This window comes from Hoplias malabaricus, chromosome X1 (assembly GCF_029633855.1).
Source record: "Hoplias malabaricus isolate fHopMal1 chromosome X1, fHopMal1.hap1, whole genome shotgun sequence".
In the NCBI taxonomy this organism is placed as follows: domain Eukaryota; kingdom Metazoa; phylum Chordata; class Actinopteri; order Characiformes; family Erythrinidae; genus Hoplias; species Hoplias malabaricus.
The window spans coordinates 20585854-20612647 of record NC_089818.1 but is presented as its reverse complement, the minus strand read 5'-3'; the positions used below and the strand labels follow the sequence as shown (position 1 = coordinate 20612647).

Below are 26794 nucleotides of genomic sequence, written 5' to 3'. Positions count from 1 at the left end.
TTCTGGAGATGGTCTGGTCTCATTTAAGGCATGAAACTGACAAAATGAACTGTGGCACCTCCATGTTTTGTGGTGGATGTTTGGCGTTTTAGTCCATTCTTACAAGGACTTTTATATTGACGAGTCTGAATTTGGGTGGAGTGTAGCGAACTTTTAAAACATTCATTGAGTTGCAGTGGGCGGCACGGTGACGCAGCAGGTTAGTGTCGCAGTCACACAGCTCCAAGGACCTGAAGGTTGTGGGTTCTCCCCATGTCTGCGTGGGTTTCCTCCGGGTGACTGTCTGTGAGGAATGTGGTGTGTTCTCCCTGTGTCTGCGTGGGTTTCCTCCGGGTGACTGTCTGTGAGGAGTATGGTGTGTTCTCCCTGTGTCTGCGTGGGTTTCCTCCGGGTGACTGTCTGTGAGGAATGTGGTGTGTTCTCCCTGTGTCTGCGTGTGTTTTCTCCGGGTGCTCCGGTTTCCTCCCACAGTCCAAAAACACACGTTGGTAGGTGGATTGGCGACTCAAAAGTGTCTGTAGGTGTGAGTGTGTGAGTGTGTTGCCCTGTGAAGGACTGGCGCCCCCTCCAGGGTGTATTCCCGCCTTGCGCCCAATGATTGCGGGTAGGCTCTGGACCCACCGCGACCCTGAACTTACAGATAATGAATGAATGAATGAATGAATGTGTTGCAGTGTCCTTTCAGAGGGGTTGAATCTGATGAAATGAGAGGGTTAAACTGCTTTAAAACACCATTTAAACTCAGACAGTGAACTGATTTTAAACGAGAAAAACATATGGTTTGACACTAAAGTGAACAATGCGTCCTGAAGCCCACTGTCACAAAAACACTGATTACTAACAGCACAGCGAAAGCGGAGCACATGAAGGAAACCCACGCAGACACAGAGAAAACACCAAACTCCTCAGAGGCAGCACACCCTGCAGCCCAGGAGCAAGACAGCATTAGTTTTTAAGAAAATTACTTTAACCAGGTCAATGTCATGTTGTCTTATGGCTTGCAAGCTCTGTTCATTTCATTTCTGCTTTTTATTGGTTGACGTTATGTAGATGAGCCGATGTAGACTGAGTTTGCTGTTCTAATATCTCCCTGTTCACAGCAGCTCCTGTATTCTGTGCTCAAGTGACAGCAAACGGTACCAGATCCTCTTTTTAGAGGTTGCGCATGTGACATAAATACCTAAAGTGGTGACGTGGACAGAAACCCACTAGGCCCCTCCACTCTCTTTTCAGAATTAGTCTTAAACGTTTCAGGGATGTTCGCAGCAACCCACTGCTGTTATCTATTTTAATATTTGGTTCCCTCTCCACTCTGGAATACTACTGCTTTCAAAGATAAAGAAAAAATGTTTAGGGCCGGTTATTTAACCAGTTGTTTTCATGAATATGTCACATTTAGTTAGAGTCAGAGTGAGATTCTCTGATTTAAAGACCCCTTTCTTGAAAGACTACAGTTTGAGGGTCCCGGGGCGATGCTCAGTTCGGTTAGCCTCACTCCCTCTGGCTGAAACTGGCGCACACTTTCAGAGTTATAAAACTGACAAACTGAGAGATATTAACGTGCACCTGAGAACACCACACAATACACGGAATAACGTTGTAGACTGCAGAACGAGTCTTAAAACTTCCCCAGGTTCACTAGAGATTCATGGCTTGGACTTTGTGCTATGGGATTAGACGGTATTTAACCTGTTAGTGCGGCACGGTGGTGCAGCAGGTTAGTGTCGCAGTCACAAAGCTCCAGGGGCCTGGAGGTTGTGGGTTTGATTCCTGCTCTGGGTGACTGTCTGTGAGGAGTGTGGTGTGTTCTCTCTGTGTCTGCGTGGGTTTCCTCCGGGTGACTGTCTGTGAGGAGTGTGGTGTCTTCTCCCTGTGTCTGCGTGGGTTTCCTCCGGGTGACTGTCTGTGAGGAGTGTAGTGTGTTTTCCCTGTGTCTGCGTGGGTTTCCTCCGGGTGACTGTCTGTGAGGAGTGTAGTGTGTTCTCCCTGTGTCTGCGTGGGTTTCCTCCGGGTGACTGTCTGTGAGGAGTGTAGTGTGTTCTCCCTGTGTCTGCGTGGGTTTTCTCCGGGTGACTGTCTGTGAGGAGTGTGGTGTGTTCTCTCTGTGTCTGCGTGGGTTTCCTCCAGGTGACTGTCTGTGAGGAGTGTGGTGTGTTCTCTCTGTGTCTGCGTGGGTTTCCTCCGGGTGACTGTCTGTGAGGAGTGTGGTGTGTTCCCCCTGTGTCTGCGTGGGTTTCCTCCGGGTGACTGTCTGTGAGGAGTGTAGTGTGTTCTCCCTGTGTCTGCGTGGGTTTCCTCCGGGTGACTGTCTGTGAGGAGTGTAGTGTGTTCTCCCTGTGTCTGCGTGGGTTTCCTCCGGGTGACTGTCTGTGAGGAGTGTAGTGTGTTCTCCCTGTGTCTGCGTGGGTTTCCTCCGGGTGACTGTCTGTGAGGAGTGTGGTGTGTTCTCCCTGTGTCTGCGTGGGTTTCCTCCGGGTGACTGTCTGTGAGGAGTGTGGTGTGTTCTCCCTGTGTCTGTGTGGGTTTCCTCCGGGTGACTTTCTGTGAGGAGTGTGGTGTGTTCTCCCTGTGTCTGCGTGGGTTTCCTCCGGGTGACTGTCTGTGAGGAGTGTGGTGTGTTCTCCCTGTGTCTGTGTGGGTTTCCTCCGGGTGATTGTCTGTGAGGAGTGTGGTGTGTTCTCCCTGTGTCTGCGTGGGTTTCCTCCGGGTGCTCCGGTTTCCTCCCACAGTCCAGAAACACACGTTGGTAGGTGAATTGGCGACTCAAAAGTGTCCGTAGGTGTGAGTGAATGTGTGTGTGTCTGTGTTGCCCTGTGAAGGACTGGCGCCCCCTCCAGGTGTGTTCCCGCCTTGCGCCCAGTGATTCCAGGTAGGCTCTGGACCCACCGTGACCCTGAACTGGATAAGGGTTACAGACAATGAATAAATGAATGAATGTAGTTCTGTTCATGATGTAGATTGAAGGGTATTGGAACTACATAAGGTTGTTGGTGGATTTCGCAGGGCTTTTAAGAATGATTTGTGTACAGTTTGTGTATTACTTTATTTTCCAGTTTCATATTGAACACTACAAAAAGTTTAAAGAGCTATTCATTAAAAGGTGGCAACGTCTTTAAAGATAAAGTATGTGATTCCCAAGGCGTCCTTTCGCGTTTCTTTTGATCCCTTATAGGCTTAATGTAAACCTCTAAAAGTGAAAGAGGGATCTAGGCATGTCCCATCGACCTCATTCACCGACCTGAGCGTAATCACCGCATTAGGACACAATCTGTTTGGTTTAGGCTCGTGGCTCTGTGAGGCTTTTCATATTTCTCGCGCTCACCTGCAGCCTTTGCTGAGATTTAGATGAGGTTTCGAAGCGCCTTCCGCTGGGAGCCAACACTGAACAGGCCTCATTCAGAGTCTGTTATTCTGCATGAGTAATTGTGGTTTAGCCACAAGAGACAGTGTGTGCGGGAACAGTTCAACCATCCACGGCCTCGTTGAAAATGCACAATGCGGAAAAAGATGAATGTTGTGTTTTGCTGCAAGACGTGCAAGGATTGGTGGTGTCATTCCATATAAAAGGTATTAGGATTGGTCCTAAATGACATGGAATCTAATCTTCATTTCTGAATATTCATTGAGAATTTGTAAGGTTTTTTAAATTTCCTGTAAATTTACCAATTCAAAACCCATATAAAAAATGCAATGTTACACTGTAGATGTGGTACAAACTTAAGCATTGCATAGTTAATATAACAATGGCATTTTATAGCCTTTGCAGCATGGTGGCTCAGCCGCACAGCTCCAGGGACCTGGAGGTTGTGGGTTCGATTCCTGCTCCGGGTGACTGTCTGTGAAGAGTGTGGTGTGTTCTCTCTGTGTCTGTGTGGGTTTCCTCCGGGTGACTGTCTGTGAAGAGTGTGGTGTGTTCTCTCTGTGTCTGCGTGGGTTTCCTCCGGGTGACTGTCTGTGAAGAGTGTGGTATGTTCTCTCTGTGTCTGCGTGGGTTTCCTCCGGGTGACCGTCTGTGAGGAGTGTGGTGTGTTCTCTTTGTGTCTGCGTGGGTTTCCTCCGGGTGACTGTCTGTGAGGAGTTTGGTGTGTTCTCTCTGTGTCTGCGTGGGTTTCCTCCGGGTGACTGTCTATGAGGAGTGTGGTGTGTTATCCCTGTGTCTGCGTGGGTTTCCTCTGGGTGAATGTCTGTGAGGAGTGTGGTGTGTTCTCCCTGTGTCTGCGTGGGTTTCCTCCGGGTGACTGTCTGTGAGGAGTGTGGTGTGTTCTCTTTGTGTCTGCGTGGGTTTTCTCCGGGTGACTGTCTGTGAGGAGTGTGGTGTGTTCTCCCTGTGTCTGTGTGGGTTTCCTCCGGGTGACTCTGTGAGGAGTGTGGTGTGTTCTCCCTGTGTCTGTGTGGGTTTCCTCCGGGTGAATCTGTGAGGAGTGTTGTGTGTTCTCCCTGTGTCTGCGTGGGTTTCCTCCGGGTGAATGTCTGTGAGGAGCGTAGTGTGTTCTCCCTGTGTCTGCGTGGGTTTCCTCCGGATGACTGTCTGTGAGGATTGTGGTGTGTTCTCCCTGTGTCTGTGTGGGTTTCCTCCGGGTGACTGTCTGTGAGGGGTGTGGTGTGTTCTCCCTGTGTCTGCTTGGGTTTCCTCCAGGTGACTGTCTGTGAGGAGTGTGGTGTGTTCTCCCTGTGTCTGTGTGGGTTTCCTCCGGGTGACTGTCAGTGAGGAGTGTGGTGTGTTCTCCCTTTGTCTGCGTGGGTTTCCTTCGGGTGAATGTCTGTGAGGAGTGTGGTGTGTTCTCCCTGTGTCTGCGTGGATTTCCTCCGGGTGACTGTCTGTAAGGAGTGTGGTGTGTTCTCTCTGTGTCCGCGTGGGTTTCCTTCTGGTGCTCCGGCTTCTTCCCACAGTCCAAAAACACACGTTGGTAGGTGGATTGATGACTCAAAAGTGTCCGTAGGTGTGAGTGAGTGTGTGTGTTACCCTGTGAAGGAGTGGCGCCCACTCCAGGGTGTATTCTCACCTTGCACCCAATGATTCCAGGTAGGCTCTGGGCCCACAGCAACCCTGAACTGGATAAGGATCACAGATAATGAATGAATGAATGAATGAATTTTATAGCCTTTATATAAGATAAGAATATATAAAATATCAGATCTCACCTTGGGGACCCCAAGAGAAAATGCAGTACATATTTTGTCAACAAATTTATTATTGATACTTCATTTATTAAAAAGGGCTCTACAACTCTGTAATGTTCGTATCAGATGTGACATCATTCTGACAGATTGCAGTACATTACAGGAACTGTAGGGGGCAGTAGTGTTTTGTTTCACTTCCCCAGCAAAGGAGACAGGAAGACGGATTGAGATGGAGTTACAGTTCATAACAGGTTAAACTTCTTATTGCATGCCTTCAGTGAAAGGAGAAACATAACAGACGGGTGACTTCCTGAATACAGTTAAATAGTTAGCATCCTACCGCACTCTGCGTCGTGTGTAAAAACGCTGAGCAGGCCCTTGATTTCGTATCACGATGCGGCGAGGAAAAGATCTAAGTGACTTTGAAAGCGGGTTCATTACTGGGTCACGGATGACGAGAGCTTCGGTCACAATGCCTGCTCAGGTGGCTAGTGTTTCAGCAGGATGAGTGACATCAGGCAGACCTCAGTCAGAAGGGCTGGAGATTGTGGTGTGATGTGTACGTTCAGTGACTGATGCTTGTGCGTTAGTGCGGAATGTACCAAAAAAACAGAAGGGCAGAATGTGATTAGACTGTCTCAGCGAGAACAGTCTGTCCACTGCTGCACAGAGAGGGATATTATGGGAGGGCTGCAGTGCATAAACCTCTCATTACAGAGATGAATGCACATTTTAGACTTGAGTGGTGCCAGAAACACAGAAACTGGTCGACAGAGATGTGGAAAAATGCTAAATACATGCATCATCATTATTCCGTGCAACTGGATAAATGTGTTTTTTGGCTTACACCAAGAGAACCACACAGGCCTGGAGCTTCAGTTTTAACGTGAGGATATTTCACTGCCGTTTTTTTGTGTCTGTTTGTCCTCTTAAAGGGAAGGGTCACTGCAGATCAGCGCATTTATTCTGAACGATTATCTTAATCCTCTCGCAGAGTGACTGCGCCCACACGTTCACAGGAAGAAAGGGGCCATGGGTGGGTTTGGGTTTGAGAGTTACGTTACATACACTCTCAGAATGGTACAGTAGAGGTACGTTAGTGTCACTATGTTTAAGGTATAAACAGTGGTAAAGTGCCTTTAAAGGTACAGCAGTGGTTGTAAAAGTCCTGTTGTGTTTCTTAAAGGTGCATTACATTGTCTTCTTCACAAGAACATCATAAAAGTCCTGGAGATGGTAGTGTCGCAGTCACACAGCTCCAGAGTCCTGGAGGTTGTGGGTTCGAGTCCCGCTCCGGGTGACTGTCTGTGAGGAGTGTGGTGTGTTCTCCCTGTGTCTGCGTGGGTTTCCTCCGGGTGACTGTCTGTGAGGAGTGTGGTGTGTTCTCCCTGTGTCTGCGTGGGTTTCCTCCGGGTGACTGTCTGTGAGGAGTGGGGTGTGTTCTCCCTGTGTCTGCGTGGGTTTCCTCCGGGTGACTGTCTGTGAGGAGTGTGGTGTGTTCTCCCTGTGTCTGAGTGGGTTTCCTCCGGGTGGCTGTCTGTGAAGAGTGTGGTGTGTTCTCTCTGTGTCTGCGTGGGTTTCCTCCGGGTGACTGTCTGTGAGGAGTGTGGTGTGTTCTCCCTGTGTCTACGTGGGTTTCCTCCGAGTGACTGTCTGTGAGGAGTGTGGTGTGTTCTCCCTGTGTCTGCGTGGGTTTCCTCCGGGTGACTGTCTGTGGGGAGTGTGGTGTGTTCTCCCTGTGTCTGCGTGGGTTTCCTCCGGGTGACTGTCTGTGAGGAGTGGGGTGTGTTCTCCCTGTGTCTACGTGGGTTTCCTCCGGGTGACTGTCTGTGAGGAGTGGGGTGTGTTCTCCCTGTGTCTGCGTGGGTTTCCTTCGGGTGACTGTGTGTGAGGAGTCGGGTGTGTTCACCCTGTGTCTGCGTGGGTTTCCTCCGGGTGACTGTCTGTGAGGAGTGTAGTGTGTTCTCCCTGTGTCTGCATGGGTTTCCTCCGGGTGACTGTCTGTGAGGAGTGTGGTGTGTTCTCTCTGTGTCTGGGTGGGTTTCCTCCGGGTGACTGTCTGTGAGGAGTGTGGTGTGTTCTCTCTGTGTCTGCGTGGGTTTCCTGCGGGTGACTGTCTGTGAGGAGTGTGGTGTGTTCTCTCTGTGTCTGCGTGGGTTTCCTCCGGGTGACTGTCTGTGAGGAGTGTGGTGTGTTCTCTCTGTGTTTGCGTGGGTTTCCTCCGGGTGACTGTCTGTGAGGAGTGTGGTGTGTTCTCTCTGTGTCTGCGTGGGTTTCCTCCGGGTGACTGTCTGTGAGGAGTGTGGTGTGTTCTCTCTGTGTTTGCGTGGGTTTCCTCCGGGTGACTGTCTGTGAGGAGTGTGGTGTGTTCTCTCTGTGTCTGCGTGGGTTTCCTGCGGGTGACTGTCTGTGAGGAGTGTGGTGTGTTCTCTCTGTGTCTGTGTGGGTTTCCTCTGGGTGACTGTCTGTGAGGAGTGTGGTGTGTTCTCTCTGTGTCTGTGTGGGTTTCCTCTGGGTGCTCTGGTTTCCTCCCACGCTCCAAAAACACACGTGGATTGGCGACTCTAAAGTGTCCGTAGGTGTGAGTGAATGTGGGTGTGTGTGTGTCGCCCTGTGAAAAACTGGCACCCCCTCCAAGTTGTGACCCCGCCTTGCGCCCAACAATTCGGAGTAGGCTCTGGACCCACCGCGACCCTGAATTGGATAAGGGTTACAGACAATGAATAAATGAATGAATGGTTTGCTCCCTGTAGAAGATTTGTTTACTTACTTTGGCTTATGCTTATAACCGTGTATATACAATGATTTTGTAGTTGCTTGCAGAAACATAACAGCCCTATAACGCTGTGGACCAGTGGAGAGGCCCGGACTGTGGTCATCCTTGAAGACAGCTGTGAGCAGATGGACAGTTTACCAAGGTCTAATTGATCACAGAGATGCTGATGGGACTTGTGTCACGGCTTTCCAGCCAAGATAACTAGTTACAGGCAAGCTTTCACATACCCAGAGGTCACTTCAGGAGAGAGAGAGAGAGGGAGAGAGAGGGAGAGGGGGAGAGAGAGAGGGAGAATGAAGACGTATATTAAGGCCTAATATTCAATGTTTTTCTTATCTTTATTAGGGACATAGGTCTCTGCTAATTAACTTAGCTTGTTAATCCTTCAGTCATTTCTTTAATTAACGTTTAATAAAAAAATTTTCACCAGGCCTTAACTGATGCTTATCAGAAAGCCATTAAAGGGCTCTTGCTTGGGGAAACAGCCCTTTTACTACTGCTCTGAGATTTGAACTTAGCTCCCAGCAGCCTTTGTTCTGAGCGTAATTCCAGGCTGGTTGCCCAGTACAGTGTCGCGTCTGTGTACCGTTAGCAGCTTGTTTCGTCTGGCAGTCGAGACTTCCCCTGCCTCGCTGTTAATGTCTCCTCAGCGTTATTCGAATCCCTAGATACACTTAAGCACTGAAATCAACATGTTTGGATCAATTATGGAGCCAGGGCCGGATCAGGTGGGCTCCATTAATGCAATAATGACAGGGTGCCTATGATAATTATGGAATAATTGCTCCTTCGCCTACAACCAACCCTTGGAGTTAGGAGCTTAGAGAGACTGGGTGTGTAGCCTAGTGACAATGTGTATTTTCCACATTCAGTTCTACGCAGATGGACTCTGGCAAAGGCAAAGCTCAACCATCAGAAATGGACAGAAATGACCCAAAATCTAGTCTAAATCCATGTTTTCTGAGAAACACTAAACTGTAAAAATTTCTTGTAAATTTTACAGTAAAATACTGGCAGCAGAGTTCCCAGCCATTTACTGTATTTTTACAGGAACACTACTGTATTTCAAATTTACAGCATATTACTGTAATTGAGTAATACAATAATTTACTGTAAATACTGTGATTTACAGTAAAATACTGTAGCAGACTTGCTGTAAATTTACAGCAATTTTTTACAGTGTAGAAGAAACACTGGATGAGCAGGTGTCCAGAAACCTTTGGAGATGTCGTGTATTTGTCGGCGCATACTGACAGAGTGAAGCAAGAAAGGAGACAGGAACAGGTCTGTTTTATTAGGTACAGTATAAAACATTTGAATGAATTGTGATTAGTGAAAACCATCTAAGATTGAGATGCTGTCACCATCAAAACCAGTTGAAAAAAAAACCTCACTTCTGGATCTGTAGTCTAGCAGAGCAAAGAAAGGGTGAAATAACACAGCCATGAGGGTGGGCAAGGTCCGAAAACATGAGACTCATTGAGCGATTGAGAATCGTTGAGAGAGAGGAGAAAAGTGCTCGGGCTCATTCTTATTTAAAGGGGCAGGCACTGAAACCTGTATGAACAGGGTTGTATAGACGGGCGAGAAAGATGCTGCGTTGTTGGATCCTTGTGGTGGTTTGATCAAAGCATATCACAGACCTATCATTAAGACCCCAGAACTGTGTTCACTTGTAGAAACATAATGTGTAATATATTCCCATTAAGTTTGAATTCTCATATTTATATCAGCTTATATTTTTATGCAATTATTTGTCATTTGAACACACACACACACACACACACACTAGTGCACTAGGGGCAGTGAGCACAGCCGTACCCGCAGCCTGGGCATTAGTTGGGGTTTAGGTGCCTTGGTCATGGGTGGATTGAGGGAGGACGACAGCGCTATTCCTTCACTCCACCGTTCCCAATTTTCCTACCAGTCGTGGGAATTGAACCAGCAACCTTCCAGTTCCTAAAGCAGTCTTTTGTTCGGCTGGATGTCTCTGGATTCGTCCCTTGGTTCGTCTCAAATTTCCCAAGTCAGAGGAGCTGTCCAGTGCTGAAAATGTCCATCCAAACTGCAAGGTGTAAGACTTAAGCATACTCTAATGTTCCGGTCCAGCGTACAGTGCAGCCACATTAGTGTGTATGGATTTTTAACTAATGTTCACTTATCACTTTCATCACCTTTATCACCTTTACTGATCATTTCAGCAGTGGCTATAATTTAGGGGTCAGTGCTGTCCATGGAACTCAAAACACTTCCCTCTGAGCGCCCTCTGATAAATTGGTAAATTACGTGCTGGAGTCATTTGGGGCGTTAGTGATTACACATTCAGAGCGCACCAGCAGATCTCTACTCAGCTGTAATTGCTTTAACCTTATAATCCTGCATCCTGCCATCTAGGGCCATCCTCTCCTCCATTTCCCCACGGCCACCGGGCTCTGATTCACACACACACACACACACTCCTCAGAGAGACACTCTGAATATAAGTCCAGGTCTTGGTGGGCTCCCTGAGACTGGGCATGATCCGGCCGGGGGGATGGGTGGGGGCAACAGGGGCAATAAAAACAGTGAGATTGACAAAGAGAATAAAGAGCCATTAACATGATTTGGTGCTGCACAATACATTGTTAATTGGAATTGTGACATGAGCCATAGGAGATCAAAGTGCAGGGCATTCCAGATGTTGGACCATGTGAGGATCTGGTGGCATTCAGCCATGAGAACATTAGTGAGGTCAGGTACCACTGTCGGAGAATTAGTTCTGGATCATTCAACCCACTCTGACCCATCCCAAAGCTGTTGGATTGTGCTCCAACACTCTAGAGTCACCCTGTCCATCTCCACTGAGGCTCTGTGCTTTCTGGAGCTTGCCCACATGGTTTGTGCTGAGGAACCTATTATTCCTTGGTTCCAGCTGGGAACTAACTTTTAAAGTAGACACACTGAGGGGGGGCACATGTCCAATAACGTGAAAACCCGTTCTAACCAACACTTTGAATTGGAAATGGTGACCTATAGCTCAGACGAAGCTGTTCCTATTTCATTTCATGGTGTTGTATCTTATATAAAGCTTCTAAGATACATTTCAAGTAAGGGTGGGCGATATGGCAAAAATACATTATCACGATTTTTTTTGGCTGGATTTCAATCTCGATTTTATCACAATTATTTTTCATGCTGGTTTTTATTAGATCTCCTGATCGTGGTGTGATTTGATCTGGAATCACTCAATATGCCAATATGTAGGATCAGAAGATAAATATGTGTTATAATCTAATTGACTTTTTGACCTGTTGGTTGATCAGTAAATCAATATTAACTTTGTACAATGGGCCAACAAAACCCGGTCTTGTGGAAACAGCTTGGATTTCAAATATGAAAAAATGGTTCAAATATGAAGCAGTGGCAGTGTGTTAAAGCTTCTTACTGAAGGAGACACTGCAAAACTGCAACATTCAAAGTAAACTGTGTGTTAGTATGTGTTAAAGGTATCAGATAACAAGCTTGAACAAAGGGGTGTGTGATATGACGATATCAGATGTGAACCATAAGAATTTGTCCACGATACACCATCACAGGGCGATCGTTGGATCGTGCTAATGCACATTCAGTCTGCTGCAGTTCTTAGAAGTTGTTTATATACTGTTTACATATTATACATCAGTCGAATACATCAGACACTCAGGACACCGATGGTAAATTAAAACCAAAATAATTCGTTATTCCATACATGAGATCTCTTCCACAAGCAATTTTCTCTCTCTCTCTCTCTCTCTCTCTCTCACACACACACACAAAGCATACCAGCGCTAACATAGCTTGTCCCCTTCAAAACAAGACCAAATAAAACAACAAGTGTCTTGATAGATCTGTTAAATAAAAGTAAGCTAAAATTGTGGTCATATATATGTATACATACATACATACATACAGGGTGAGTCAAAAGTCAGAGGACACCCTTCTGAATACTCCAGCAAGTAATGGTTGAATGGTTGAACATGACCGCCATCTTGAAAACCGTCATACTGGATCAAGGGCAAGTTTTTACAATGGGAAGGTGGTCATGTAACATATCAAAGAAATAAAAAAGTGTCCTGCGACTTTCAACTCTCTGTGTGTATGTTTTTATGTGTGTGTGTATATATATATATATATACCGTAAAACATTTATTGTAAATTTTACAGTAAAATAGTGGCAGCGGAGTTCCCAGCCATTTACCGTATTTTTACAGGAACACTACTGTATTTCAAATTTACAGCATATTACTGTAATTGAATAATACAATAATTTACTGTAAATACTGTGATTCACAGTAAAATACTGGCAGCAGAGTTCACAGTCATTTACCGTATTTGTACAGGAACACTGCTGTATTTCAAATTTACAGCATATTACTGTAATTGAATAATACAATAATTTACTGTAAATACTGTGATTCACAGTAAAATACTAGCAGCAGAGTTCCCAGCCATTTACCGTATTTTTACAGGAACACTACTGTATTTCAAATTTACAGCATATTACTGTAATTGAATAATACAATAATTTACTGTAAATACTGTGATTTACAGTAAAATACTGGCAGCAGAGTTCACAGTCATTTACTGTATTTTTACAGGAACACTGCTGTATTTCACATTTACAGCATATTACTGTAATTGAATAATACAATAGTTTACTGTAAATACTGTAGCAGGCTCGCTGTAAATTTACAGCAATATTTTACAGTGTGTGTATATATATATATATATATATATATAAAGGCCCAGGCAAAATTACTTTTTGTTATTTGTTTAATTCATTCATTCATCCTCTGTAATTGTTTCACCCTGATCACCCTGTATCTATTTAACTGACTCTGTTTAATACATGTGCAGCAGGTTGAGTCAGAGGCGAAACCGAAGCCTGATTATCTTCGCAGTAGATTCATCAGCTCCCTCCCGAACTGCTTACATCCATTTCAGTAATTGAGCCTCCCTCTGAGAAACAGTTTGCAAACACACCAATTGTTGGGATGAATGTTTGTTCGCTGAGGGAACGCTGACATATGCGGCGCTAAAGCAGGCAGCGTCTTTCTCTAGCCGCCACGGTTAGGTGTGAATAAATGTAGAGCGGCCATCACTGATTGATGGGCCTTATCAGGCGGTAACAAATGTCCTGTGTCTGATGGCCATGTGATGTGGAAACGTCCGATTAATCAAAGCTAATCCACCTCTTGTTTCCCAGCCTCAGGAAGGTATCCAGCAGCGAGAGGAACTTGAATGTACTGCACACGGATGATGCTCTTGACTAACACCATTGTCACAAAGGCGTTTTACTTAACGTTGGCTCTAATATATACACACACCACCCTCACGCCGTTATGTTAATCAGATTTGAAGCTAATAATAGACCCTGTGTACAGTGATTTGCTTCAGTGATTAAGGAAAATGTTACTTCTGTAGTGGCGCTCTGCAGGAACCCCATTCATTTAACTTTAATGAAGTTGGTTCCTCAGTTGGAGTCTAATAATGAGTATATTATACATGTCGCTATCCAGTAAAATGATATTGGTTATGGCCCAGTGTCTAACAAAACTGAAATGATGACTTATTAAAAAGAGAATATTTAAAACAATGTAACACTCAAACAGCACAACTCAACTTTATCTGGGAATAACTGCAAAATAATTGCCAAGCATTGACCGTAAGAAGTTTAAAAACTCCAGCAGCACTGCTGTGTCTGATCCACTCACACATCAATGTCACTGCAACACATAGAATGATAGGTCTACCAGCTGAGTAATTCCAGCACTTTGAAGTACAGGGTTAAAGCGGTAATGTAGAGCAACAGATGGGCTAGAGTCTGTAATTATAGAAGGGCAAAGTGCAGTTCTATGGTCAGTGGAGCTGATAGAATAGATACATGGTAGGTGTATATCAGTGGCGGATGCTGGTCTTTCAAGGAGGGGAAGCTCAATTTCGGCCTACATCATAAAATGTGTCGGTTTATTTATACGTAAATTCTACCCTCCGTTCCTTTTTAAGAAAATGATCTGTGACCCTGTCGTACCAACAAGGCGTCTTTTCCAGGGACTTGACTAGTGTCCTCTCAATGGCCAGCAGAGCTAGGCTGCTTAAACGGCCTTGGCCCATGTGAAGTGTGTCCGCCTGTGCTCCCACGGATCTTTACACCAAAGGATCGCTGATTCGCTCATTTCACTGTCAATCAAAAAGGGATTCAGCCTCAGACAGATCATCCAATCATCATGCAGAAGCTGAGCGTCCGGGCCAGCCGAGCCCAGCCCACTGCCCCATAAACCCCCAGAGACGCTGAGCGTCCGATGGGCGGGACAAAGCCCAGCATTTATCCAAAGACTCGTCTCGTTTCGCTGCACTTTGCTGCTTCGCTATTGAACTCTGTGGACACTCAGCGTAAAGCACTGTGAAGCTGCGGATATGATTGAGAGGAAAGCCGTGTCTTTACCAGTGATAAGAAGCTGATTCTGAACAAAAGTTAATCGCGTTGTAGTGCATATTTACTCAATGACACGTACACACAACAGTATATATTTGATAACTTATTTGTTTACATTTAAGGGGAAGCTGAGCTTCCATTGCAGTCTTAGAGCAATCGCCGCTGGTGTATATACTTTTTCTTAAGTGGCTAAGTGTTGCGTTACACAGTGGTGTTTTGCTGGTCTTTTCCTGGCTCCTCTAGGTTCTTGATGTGCAGTGTAATACACAGGAGAGGAAAAAGCTTTGTCATGGAAAGCGCAGTCAGGAGAGAGGAGCGCAGGGCCCTCTGGGTAAACTTCACTAGGATCGCCTGAGGCTTGATTAGCCACTCGTCTGGTGCAGCACACTCGTGTTTCCATTGCTTGAACTCACAGGAGCTCTGTTGTGCAAACAGCAGAGAAGCAGCGAGGAGGAGGAGGTTTATGATCAGGAAAATGTGCCGAGGTACAGCAAAGGAACTAATGAATATTTTATCTTTGACAGAGACAGAGACGGTTTAAATAAACTTCTCTTCTTTGAAAAGACGGGATCTTTGAAAATCTACCGCGCTTGTGGGAGGACAGTGTCATTAAATCTAGACTCAACATTTCAAATTAAGCCACAAGAAAACAGACTCTCACTGTGGTGGTATCTTTCACTGTTCCCCTGGTGGTGCCCTCATAAATATGTCTCAGTGTCTTTAATTCGGAAAAATAACTACGATTTGTATCGACTCTAAATCTTTAAGTCAGTTTTATACATCACTTCATGAAATCTTACAAATATTCAGTGTTTTCATCTGGAAAATAGAATTTCGTGTAACTTTAAGGAACCCAACCAGATTTAAAGACCACAGTTTTTTTAAAGCTAATTTTACACAGGGACTTTTACACTGTGCACACCCTCAGTGAACAAAAATGGATCTGTACAGTGTAAATTTAGACTTTGCCTTTAATGAGCTTCCATTCAGTTTCGGAGACTTGCATTCAGAACCACGCAGGGATTTTTTTTTCCATACATACAAAGTTGGTTCTAACACATTCAACAGATGAAAGCTGATGCTGATAGTTTTCAGGTTCAACCATTAATTAATTTCAGCCATTCATTCATTCCATGTCTGTAAGCGTTTATCCAGTTCAGGGTCACGGTGGGTCCGGAGCGTACTCGGAATCAGTGGGCGCAAGGCAGGAACACACCCTGGAGGGGGCGGCAGTCCTTCATAAGGTGACACACACGCTCACATTCACTCACACCTACGGACACTTGAGTTCCACTTACCAACATGTGTTTTTGGACCATAGGAGGAAATCATAGCTCCTGGAGGAAACCCACGCAGACACAGGGTGACCACACCACACTCCTCACAGACAGTCACCCGGAGGAAACACACGCAGACACAGGGAGAACACACCACACTCCTCACAGACAGTCACCTGGAGGAAACCCAAGCAGACACAGGGAGAACACACCACACTCCTCACAGACAGTCACCCGGAGGAAACCCACGCGGACACAGGGAGAACACACCACACTCCTCACAGACAGTCACCCGGAGGAAACCCAAGCAGAACACACCACACTCCTCACAGACAGTCACCCAGGGCAGGGATTGAACCCACAACCCAGCCCCAGGACACTGGAGCTGTGTGACAGAGACACTACCTGCTGCTGGCACGGTGACTGTCTGAAGAGTTTGGTGTGTTCTCCCTGTGTCCGTGTGGTTTTCCTCCCACAGTCCAGAAACACACGTTGGTAGGTGGATTTGCAACTCAAAAGTGTCCCTAAGTGTGAGTGTGTGTCGCTCTGAATGTTTTATTGAACAGTTTTGGAAACTTTGGTTTTCTCTAATAGTTTTAACCTTTATTCCCAAAAAATACATCCCTGAAAATAGACTTGTTCTAAATGGCTGTTTGAAGTGGAGGTTTAATAAGTGAAGAGTAGTGTCTGAGTATTGCACAGTACTGTGGATTTAACAGTCGATACATGCGGGAGGATGCTTTCTGTTTATTTCAGTGTTCTTTGTTTCTGGAAATGAGACATAAATGAGTATCTGTTCTTGGAAGGTTTTGAATCTGCACTGTGACTGTGTTAATGGTCTTCGAGGTCACATTTTCTCTGTAATTTTTAATACATTCCTTAAAAACCAGTTCTGGAAATAGGTTTCACCAACAAAATGACGTACACACTGGTAAAGGAAGTACTTTCGCTGAGTGCTGCATTGTGTTTTTGCAGATTTTCCACATGACGTATGACCTGGCGAGTGCTGTGATGCGGATCTTTAACCTTATCGCTATGATGCTGCTGCTGTGTCACTGGGACGGCTGTCTGCAGTTCCTGGTGCCCATGCTGCAGGATTTCCCTTCTGACTGCTGGGTCTCCCTCAACAAGATGGTGGTACGTAGATGATAGAAACTGGCTTATCATTCAAAAGCCTCTTTTATAATCCAGTCTTCTTCAGTTTCCTCTGTACAGGAGTGTATCTGTATTCATTTGAAGGTCCACTAACCACAGCTCCACAGAGCGGAAAGTCCAGAGAGGTCAAATGTGAGAAATAAACAAAAGAGAAAAAAATAATAATCACATCTTCACAACCATTGTGATACTTTACTGACCTGCATTAGGGAGAATAGAGCCTCTGTTCAGGGACCACTGAACTACAAGCTGTTCCCATGCTAACATCACGATAAATGTCAGTGTCAGCACAAAAAGCAGAGAACCAAAAATCCATTTATAGATGCCAGTATTTACTGGTAATGTAGGTGGTACATCACATTGTGGTCACAAACGCAATAACACAAACTTTTAGAATGACAAGAGATAACAAAACTCTTAAAACCATACGTTAGCGCCCGCCCTCTCCGTTCCTCAAAGGAGCGCCTACTAACACGACCAACCCTCCGTACAGGTCAGTTGAGGCTATTCTCATCTCTGGTACCATGCTGGTGGAACGAGCTTCCAAGCACTATCAGAGCAACAGAAACCCTCTCTGCATTCAAGAAATCATTGAAAACCCAGCTCTTCAGAGAGTATCTTTTGCACTGAATGTCTTTCTTTAATGCACTTATTACTTTCTGGCATATTGCACTTAATGTAAGGTATTTTGTAAAATTTGTGCTGTAGTTCGAATGTTAGCTCCTCTTTTGTAAGTCGCTTTGGATAAAAGCGTCTGCCAAATGCATAAATGTAAATGTAAATGTAAAACAGAGGGATGTGGACAGAAAGACAATACACGGGAAACTAAACTGAGACCTAGACTAAGACTGATACTGACTAAACCTGGACCGAGAAACAGACAGAGCACTAGGGACCTAAACAGAGAGCAAACGGGACAGAGACCCGAACAGAGAGCAAACGGGACAGAGACCTAAACAGAGAGCAAACGGGACAGAGACCTAAACAGAGAGCAAACGGGACAGAGACCTAAACAGAGAGCAAACGGGACAGAGACCTAAACAGAGAGACTGGGACAGAGACCTAAACAGAGCAAACAGGACAGAGACTAGAGACCAAACAAAGCACAGAAAGGGAAACAGACGAGAGGTACCAGCTTGAAGGGAAAACAGATGAAAGAGGCAAACTGACTTGAAAGGGATGAGAATGAGGAACAGACGAGACAAAACGACAACGGTGGAAGCAAACCGAAACGAGGAACAGACGAGACAAACAGACTAGGGAGCAAACAAAGCAAGGAACAGCAGAGAAATACAAACAAACCAAACAAGCACACAATGCATATGGAAGAAACAGACAGACTAATGTAGGGAAGTGAATCAAGGAAGAGACAAGACAAGCAAATGTGGAATGTCTCGCACACACTTACACTTAAGGAAACTTAAATGCACACCACAGACAAGGAACACCTGGGACAGATAACGAGAGGGCAGGATTACACATGAGACACTGCCGAAGAGGAGGAACAAAGGCAGGACTAGGGCAGAGACAACAACAACAACAAAGAGCCATGTGCTATGTGAGCAATGGTGGAAACAACAGACAAGACAAGGCCAGGGCGTGACACATTGGCACAGTTTACAACACTGCATGTGAGGTACTGACATTTCAGCCGAGACATTATGACATTCTGAATTAGGCTTAAAACATATCACCGTACATAATCCAGATTTCCTCTAAATATTTTTTATTATTATTGGACACCCCTGAATAAGTTGTGGTATTGGTTTTCTAAGAGACAATAAATTAATAGCCTCCAGGGGGAACAAACCTCTTTTATTCTCAAAAGAAAAACAAACAAAATAAAGTTAAGAAATATAAGCAGATCACTAAACCTTAAACAACACTATATTTAAAGTTGTTTTTCTCTGTGTAGGCGGTGTTGATTTTCATAGTTCTTTAAAATTGTCCTTTTAATAATTAACTATATTTGAAATGAAATAACATATAGGGCCTTTATTTTAAAATGATATAAAAGACTGCCTTGGTGTTACATGATTGACACATACAGATGGTGTACTATAAGTTTTACATGAAATTGATGAACCATTGCTTTTTAATAAATTTAGTATAAAATCTATAGAAATGTCATAATTTAAGAGCATTTATTTTTTAAAATGCCACAGTGTCTTTATATCTTCAAGATTTGTGGCTTTTATTTTGAAATCAGTTCACCTACAGACTCTTACCCTGATGTTTATGTAAACGTAGGATGTGGATGTCACTGTCACCCGAGCATTAAATGCCGATGCCATAGGCATGTGCCAGCGTCACCTGAACGTAAGGTGCTGATGCCGATGTTATTGCCGCTAATGGTAGACAGTGAGGCTGTGTTCCAAACAACACACTATGGAACTTTACATACTACACTACAGAGAGCACTGCTAGGGGTGGAATATATATCAGTCTTTCCCCTAACTCAGGCGGTCCCCTAATTCCGGCCACTTCCAAATATGGTGCAATTCCGCTCTTTCTCTTTGCCAATTGCATTGGGTAAGACAATAAAACATAAGATCAAGCCTTAGTAGGGTATTTAAACATCAGTCTTGCAAGAAATCACACATCTAAACAATATTTAAGTATCTCTAACAGTGTTGTAATTCTTTGTGCGCAAAACTGCATGTGGAACACAACACATTTCCATTTCGCCACAGATATTTCCCTCAGTGTAAAAGTTAGCTTAGCGGTTATCGTCCTTTTCTCTGAGGGGAAAATCTACCGCCATTTTAATCCTTACATGTAGAGTACGGATACCAACACGGGTCAAAAACGTAATCTCATTGTGAACCTCTCAAAACCACTGAATGTGGTAGCAACTGTCTCGTTTGGCTGTCACAAGCAGGGGAGGTGGCCGAAGTTAGGGGGCGTTAGTAATCTTAGCAGTATTAGCACCTACTTAAACAAAAGCGTTTTTATCTAAAAACATGTTTTCTTTCAAAGTCAAGCAAGTCTTGGACATTAATCTACACACATATGACTCCTGAAAAATGTTGATATGAGTGAGTAAAGTACTTCTATTTACAGTTACGACCTGAACACAGCTAATATTAACGTTCACTAACTCTCAGATCCTCCTCTGTTTCCCAAACAGTTAAATACAAGCCACTTTCATTACTGTAATTAGCCGTCGTTGTTTTCTGTTGTGCTCTCGTTACTGACCTCAAGCCCAGAGCTGATAAATACTAACTTTATAAACCAGACTCTGGCGGGGAATCAGAGGCCAGTGAAGCTGATGATTGGAGCAGCTCTGTATTTGAACAGGCACCTTAACAAAGATTTTATTCTCTCTGAGGTTTTGTGATTGGCCCATTATAATTGTATTTAGGTCTGAACCTGTGTGAGAGTCTCCCTCTTGTGTATCACAACACATCATGAGGTTTAGTGGGACATTTTATCCTAAAACTAGGATTTAAAATCTATCCTGTGGTATGATGTGCTGTAAAGTCACAGAATCTGTTTCCCCCTCTCTGTTTAGATCCATTAATGTCCTCTTATTACTGTACACAGTATGCCTTACAAAACCCTCAGCAGGTCCCAAAGTACTAAACTGATAGATTTGGTTTTTTTGCTCTTAGGGCTTCCCCTAGTGTAATTAATTTTTACATCACTGTACAGCTGTCGGGCGGCACGGTGGCGCAGCAGGTAGTGTCGCAGTCACACAGCTCCAGGGGCCTGGAGGTTGTGGGTTCAATTCCTGCTCCGGGTGACTGTCTGTGAGGAGTGTGGTGTGTTCTCCCCGTGTCTGCGTGGGTTTCCTCCGGGTGACTGTCTGTGAGGAGTTGGTGTGTTCTCCCCGTGTCTGCGTGGGTTTCCTCCGGGTGCTCCGGTTTCCTCCCACAGTCCAAAAACACACGTTGCAGGTGGATTGGCGACTCGAAAGTGTCCGTAGGTGTGAGTGTGTGAGTGAATGTGTGTGTGTCTGTGTTGCCCTGTGAAGGACTGGCGCCCCCTCCAGGGTGTATTCCCGCCTTGCGCCCAATGATTCCAGGTAGGCTCTGGACCCCCCGCGACCCTAAATTGGATAAGCGCTTACAGATAATGAATTGAATGAATGAATGTACAGCTGTTGATTCCCACTCCGGGTGACTGTCTGTGAGGAGTGTGGTGTGTTCTCCCTGTGTCTGTGTGGGTTTCCTCTGGGTGACTGTCTGTGAGGAGTGTGGTGTGTTCTCCCTGTGTCTGTGTGGGTTTCCTCTGGGTGACTGTCTGTGAGGAGTGTGGTGTGTTCTCCCTGTGTCTGTGTGGGTTTCCTCTGGGTGACTGTCTGTGAGGAGTGTGGTGTGTTCTCCCTGTGTCCGCGTGGGTTTCCTCCGGGTGACTGTCTGTGAGGAGTGTGGTGTGTTATCTCTGTGTCTGCGTGGGTTTCCTCCAGGTGCTCCGGTTTCCTCCCACAGTCCAAAAACACACGTTGGTAGGTGGATTGGTGACTCAAAAGTGTCCGTAGGTGTGAGTGTATGAGTGAATGTGTGTGTCTGTGTTGCCCTGTGAAGGAGGCTGTTTCCTACCCTCCTCAGAAAGTTACATAGTGCAGTTTCTGCAGTGCTGAGCCCAGAGTAGCACAGACAGAGGCTCTATTCTCCCTGTTATAGGTCAGTAGAAATCTCAGTGAGGCTGAAGTAGAATTTTAAGGGTAAAAATATTCCTTACAGTTTCTTTAAGTGGATATAAACTTACCCAGTTGTAAATCTGTAATCCATAAAAAAGTCTACTCTTTGTGTCTTCTTCTTCTTTTGTCTTCGTGTCTGTGGAGAGCTGAGGCTTGCTACAATAGTCCATAGTCGTTTTCAGTGAATACTAAGAACCTTCATCACAAACGTCAGAGCGTGAACGTGGCTCGGTAACAATGGGTTTGACATTCGCTGGGACAAGAGTAGCATCGCCAATCTGGCCCAGCATGCGTTAACACAGCACAATGAAGCTCCCTGCAATGCTAATGCTAAACAGACAGATCGGTTCACCAGCAGAGCCACAATGCAGGGGTGGCATAATTGAATTGAATTCAATTAGATTTCAGCTGCCTTGGCATTGATTCACAACTTAATGCTTCCAGAAGCATGGAGGATGGCTCACTGGGGGTAATTGTTTGAATCGCATGTGGCCTGCCATGGCTTGTGTTGTTTACATAATGTGATTTACTCACGTGACACGCCTTTCAGTTTGTATAACTGATAACTAACCTACAGCCGTCTTACTGGACTGTGGATGGTGGAGCTTTCTCTATTAAACACACAGATGGAGTTTCTATAGAAACAATAAAAGATTACACTGAATATAATGCACCAAATTTGCTTCATGCCATATCAACTGACATGTTTATAAACATTTAGACATGTGTAATAGTGTCCTACTTTACTTTAAAGGAACTTTAGGTAAGACGTTATTTTTCCACCTGGACTCCCACTACAGCCGCAAACTGTAATTCACTTTTACAGCATTGTTCTGAAGTCAAGGAGGAGGGAATAGGAAGGGGGTGTGGTTTCCTATCATCCTTAAAAAATAACATAGTGCAGTTTCTGCTGTGCTGAACCTGAAGTAGCAAAGACAGAGACTATATTTTTCCTTCATTCATTATCTGTAAGCGCTTATCCAGTTCAGGGTCGCGGTGGGTCCAGAGCCTACCTGGAATCATTGGGCGCAAGGCGGGAACACACCCTGGAGGGGGCGCCAGTCCTTCACAGGGCAACACAGACACACACACACATTCACTCACACACTCACACCTACGGACACTTTTGAGTCGCCAATCCACCTACCAACGTTTGTTTTTGGACTGTGGGAGGAAAGTGGAGCACCCGGAGGAAACCCACACAGACACAGGGAGAACACACCACACTCCTCACAGACAGTCACCCGGAGGAAACCCACACGGACACAGAGAGAACACACCACACTCCTCACAGACAGTCACCCGGAGGAAACCCACACAGACACAGGGAGAACACACCACACTCCTCACAGACAGTCACCCGGAGGAAACCCACACGGACACAGGGAGAACACACCACACTCCTCACAGACAGTCACCCGGAGGAAACCCACGCGGACACAGAGTGAAAACACCACACTCCTCACAGACAGTCACCCGGAGGAAACCCACACAGACACAGGGAGAACACACCACACTCCTCACAGACAGTCACCCGGAGGAAACCCACACGGACACAGAGAGAACACACCACACTCCTCACAGACAGTCACCCGGAGGAAACCCATGCAGACACAGGGAGAACACATCACACTCCTCACAGACAGTCACCCGGAGGAAACCCATGCAGACACAGGGAGAACACATCACACTCCTCACAGACAGTCACCCGGAGGAAACCCACACAGACACAGGGAGAACACACCACACTCCTCACAGACAGTCACCCAGAGGAAACCCATGCGGACACAGGGAGAACACACCACACTCCTCACAGACAGTCACCCGGAGGAAACCCACGCGGACACAGCGAGAACACACCACACTCTATGACACTACCTGCTGCGCCACCGTGCCACCCCTATATTTTTCCCTTTACCAAATAATTACATCATTTTCAAGCAGTAATTTTAAGGCATAAATAATACTTACTGTCGCTTTAAAGTGCACCCATTGCTTACTATATGAACCAGGTCAACCAAATCTTTACCGAAATAATACATATTAAATCAACACACTTTAATCTGTCCATTTCAGTTACATTTAAAGACAACTGACCAAACAAAACGCCAAGTTTTATAGCTATGATTGCAGATGCTGTTCAACTTAATGAGACATTGCACGGTTGTTAGGAGAGTCCTGTTATCTCTTTATTTGGATGAGGTTTGAACTGCAGTTTAAGAAACTCAGTTTCTTATATTTGAAAGAGTTTGTCCAGCTTTGGAGACATCCTTGTGGCACAAGCCTCCATTGAATACCTATCACCTGCAAACCGAATAACGTGCACTTACTGGCCTTTGAGACTGAAGAGAACATAAACGGGGGGTGTTCTCTGATGGTGGCCCAGTACTGTGTAATTTATTCGTTTGAAAAGGATGTACACACTTGAATTAAGCGGATTCAGCATGTCCTGTTTGTTTCAGGTCAGAGATACGCTTGTGTAACCAGGAAGTTTTTCAGAGAAGGATATTTTCTCCTTTGTTTTTCACACTCTTCATTTAAATTCATGTGTTTTGCTTTTGATACTTATGTCTGTGTTGAGTGGAGTGATGAAGAGGGAAAAAATGTGTGTGTGGTGTAACATGGCGTGGTGTTTGGCACAGGGGTGAAACGAGGAAGAGTGTTGACAGTAAAGATAAAAGGATATGTGTGTGTGTGTGTGTGAGTGAGTGAGAGACAGTGGACGTGCCAGAGCAGCTGCTCTTTTTATTTATCCATCTAACACACATGAAAGAACCTCTTTAGTGGGCCAGGGCATCACACACACACACACACACACACACCCCTCTGATTTAGACGGATTTTAAACATTGGTTTTTCAGTGAAAGCCTAAACCTCTCTATCACATTGTGCATTATTTTATCAATTTAATTTTATTATTCATTTTTTCGCATTTCATTCATTCATTTCAGGGTTTTTTGAGTGATGCCCATAGAAGAACCACTTTTGGTTTCATAAAGAACCGTGTTTGTTTAAGAGATCCTTCACTTCTTCTTAAGTTTCTTTACCCATTTAAACGTTTTAGCAAAAATGGTTCTTAATGGAGGTGGCACAGTGGTGCAGCAGGTTAGTGTCACAGTCACACAGCTCCAGGGACCTGGAGGTTGTGGGTTCAATTCCCGCTCCGGGTGACTGTCTTTGAGGAGTGTGGTGTGTTCTCCCTGTGTCTGCGTGGGTTTCCTCCGGGTGACTGTCTGTGAGGAGTGTGGTGTGTTCTCCCTGTGTCTGTGTAGGTTTCCTCCGGGTGACTGTCTGTGAGGAGTGTGGTGTGTTCTCCCTGTGTCTGCGTGGGTTTCCTCCAGGTGACTGTCTGTGAGGAGTGTGGTGTGTTCTCCCTGTGTCTGCGTGGGTTTCCTCCGGGTGACTGTCTGTGAGGAGTGTGGTGTGTTCTCCCCTTGTCTGCGTGGGTTTCCTCCAGGTGACTGTCTGTGAGGAGTGTGGTGTGTTCTCCCTGTGTCGGTGTGGGTTTCCTCCGGGTGACTGTCTGTGAGGAGTGTGGTGTGTTCTCCCTGTGTCTGCGTTGGTTTCCTCCGGGCGACTGTCTGTACGGAGTGTGGTGTGTTCTCTCTGTGTCTGCGTGGGTTTCCTCCGAGTGACTGTCTGTGAAGAGTGTGGTGTGTTCTCCCTGTGTCTGTGTGGGTTTCCTCTGGGTGCTTCCACAGTCCAAAAACACACATTGGTAGGTGGATTGGTGACTCAAAAGTGTCCGTAAGTGTGAGTGTGTGTGTTGCCCTGTGAAGGACTGGCGCCCCCTCCAGGGTGTATACCCGCATTGCGCCCAGTGATTCCAGGTAGGCTCTGGACCCACCACGAACTGAACTGGATAAGGGTTACAGATAATGGATGGATGGTTCTTAATGGAACCAAAGCGGTTCCTCTATGGTGTTGCTCAAAGAACCTTTTGTAGCACCATTATTTTTAAGAGTTTTTTTAAGGATTTTGGCCGCAAGGCAGGACCATACTTTACAGGGGCACCAGTCCATTGCAGGGAATCCCACCCTCACCCTGTCACTCGCACAGTCACACTTTAGACAGCCATCTACCAACATGTCTTTTTGGACTGTGGAGGAAAGTGGTCTCAGAGGAAACCTACACAGACACAGGGAGAACACAGCACAATCTATACCTACTAAAGCTCTGTTCCTGTTTGTAATTCCAGCAGGTTCTTTTTGAGATCAGGTTGCGTAATGCTGCAGTCTCTCGAGGGGTCGTGCCCCCTCTGTGCACCCTCCAGAGATCAGACAGTAAGTGAGAGAGAGAGACATCAGAGAAATAGTTCAGAGAGACAGACTGGGCACAAACACAACAGGTTTGATTGATGATGGATGCATTAGGAATTGCTGCCAGGTTGGAAACATTCAAATAAATGTAAATGATTCAGAAAGTTTGATATCTATGGCTTTATTGTAATAAAATGATCATTCACAAAATGCATTGTGATTAAAGCTCTGTAGAAGCTCAACACTACGTTTCTTTCCTTTTAAAGGGAACGTCTGTAATTGTGGAGAAACGCTGTTCTCTCTGCTTTTTTGCATTCAGAAGCTCCACATCTTTGTTTGTACTTCCCTGAAGTTTAACTCATCTGTACGTTTTTATTCACTGTTTGAATGACCACATGATACTCATTTACAACAAAGTTTGTAGTTAGTTTTGTAGCACTTTCGGTCTGGGTTTACTCGCTCTCCCTTCATTACTCACCTATGAAGCAGGAACAGAACAATATCCTCATCTCGGTCCATGCTTTTCAACATTTAAAGTTCTCTCCATTGTTTAAAAAACCCCAGATATGTGAAGACGCTTTGTCTTTTTGAACTGCAGCGAGTACGACGTCGTTGGACGGCTCCACACACTTGGAGGAGAACACTAACAAACACTTGTCTTGGCTAGAAATGCTTAATGATGAGGTGGAGGAAGACCTCAGAGAGAGTGAGGTCAATAACGCACGGGTGACTGATTCTACTGAAGAAACTGAAATCAAACCGACCCCGTATTTACAACAGCATTCAAACTAATCCTGTGGTGTGAGGATATGTTTCACAAAACTGGAACTCACAAACCTAGCAGAGAGAGAGAGAGAGAGAAATAGGGAGGGAGAGAGAAAAAAGGGAGAGAGAGAAAGAAAGAGGGAGGGAGAGAGAGAGAGAAAGAAAGGGAGAGAGAGTGGGATAGAAAAAAAGGGAGAGAGAGAGAGAGAGAGAGAGAGAAAAGGGAGAGAGAGAGGGAGATTGAGAGTGGGAGAGGAAAAAGGGAGAGAGAGGGAAAGAGGGAGGGAGAGAGAAAAAAGAGAGGGAGAGAGAGAAAGAGGGAGGGAGAGAGAGAAAGAGGGA

At 45.4% G+C, this 26794-nt stretch overlaps 1 protein-coding gene across 1 annotated transcript in view; it reads left to right on the top strand.

The window, feature by feature from the left end:
* LOC136675651 (potassium/sodium hyperpolarization-activated cyclic nucleotide-gated channel 2-like) overlaps positions 1–26794 on the top strand; it is an 83109-nt gene that overhangs the window by 9446 nt on the left and 46869 nt on the right. The window contains exon 3 of the mRNA XM_066652320.1: positions 16604–16765. Within this exon, the coding sequence (XP_066508417.1) occupies positions 16604–16765 (162 nt within the window). The remainder of the gene's footprint in view (positions 1–16603; positions 16766–26794) is intronic.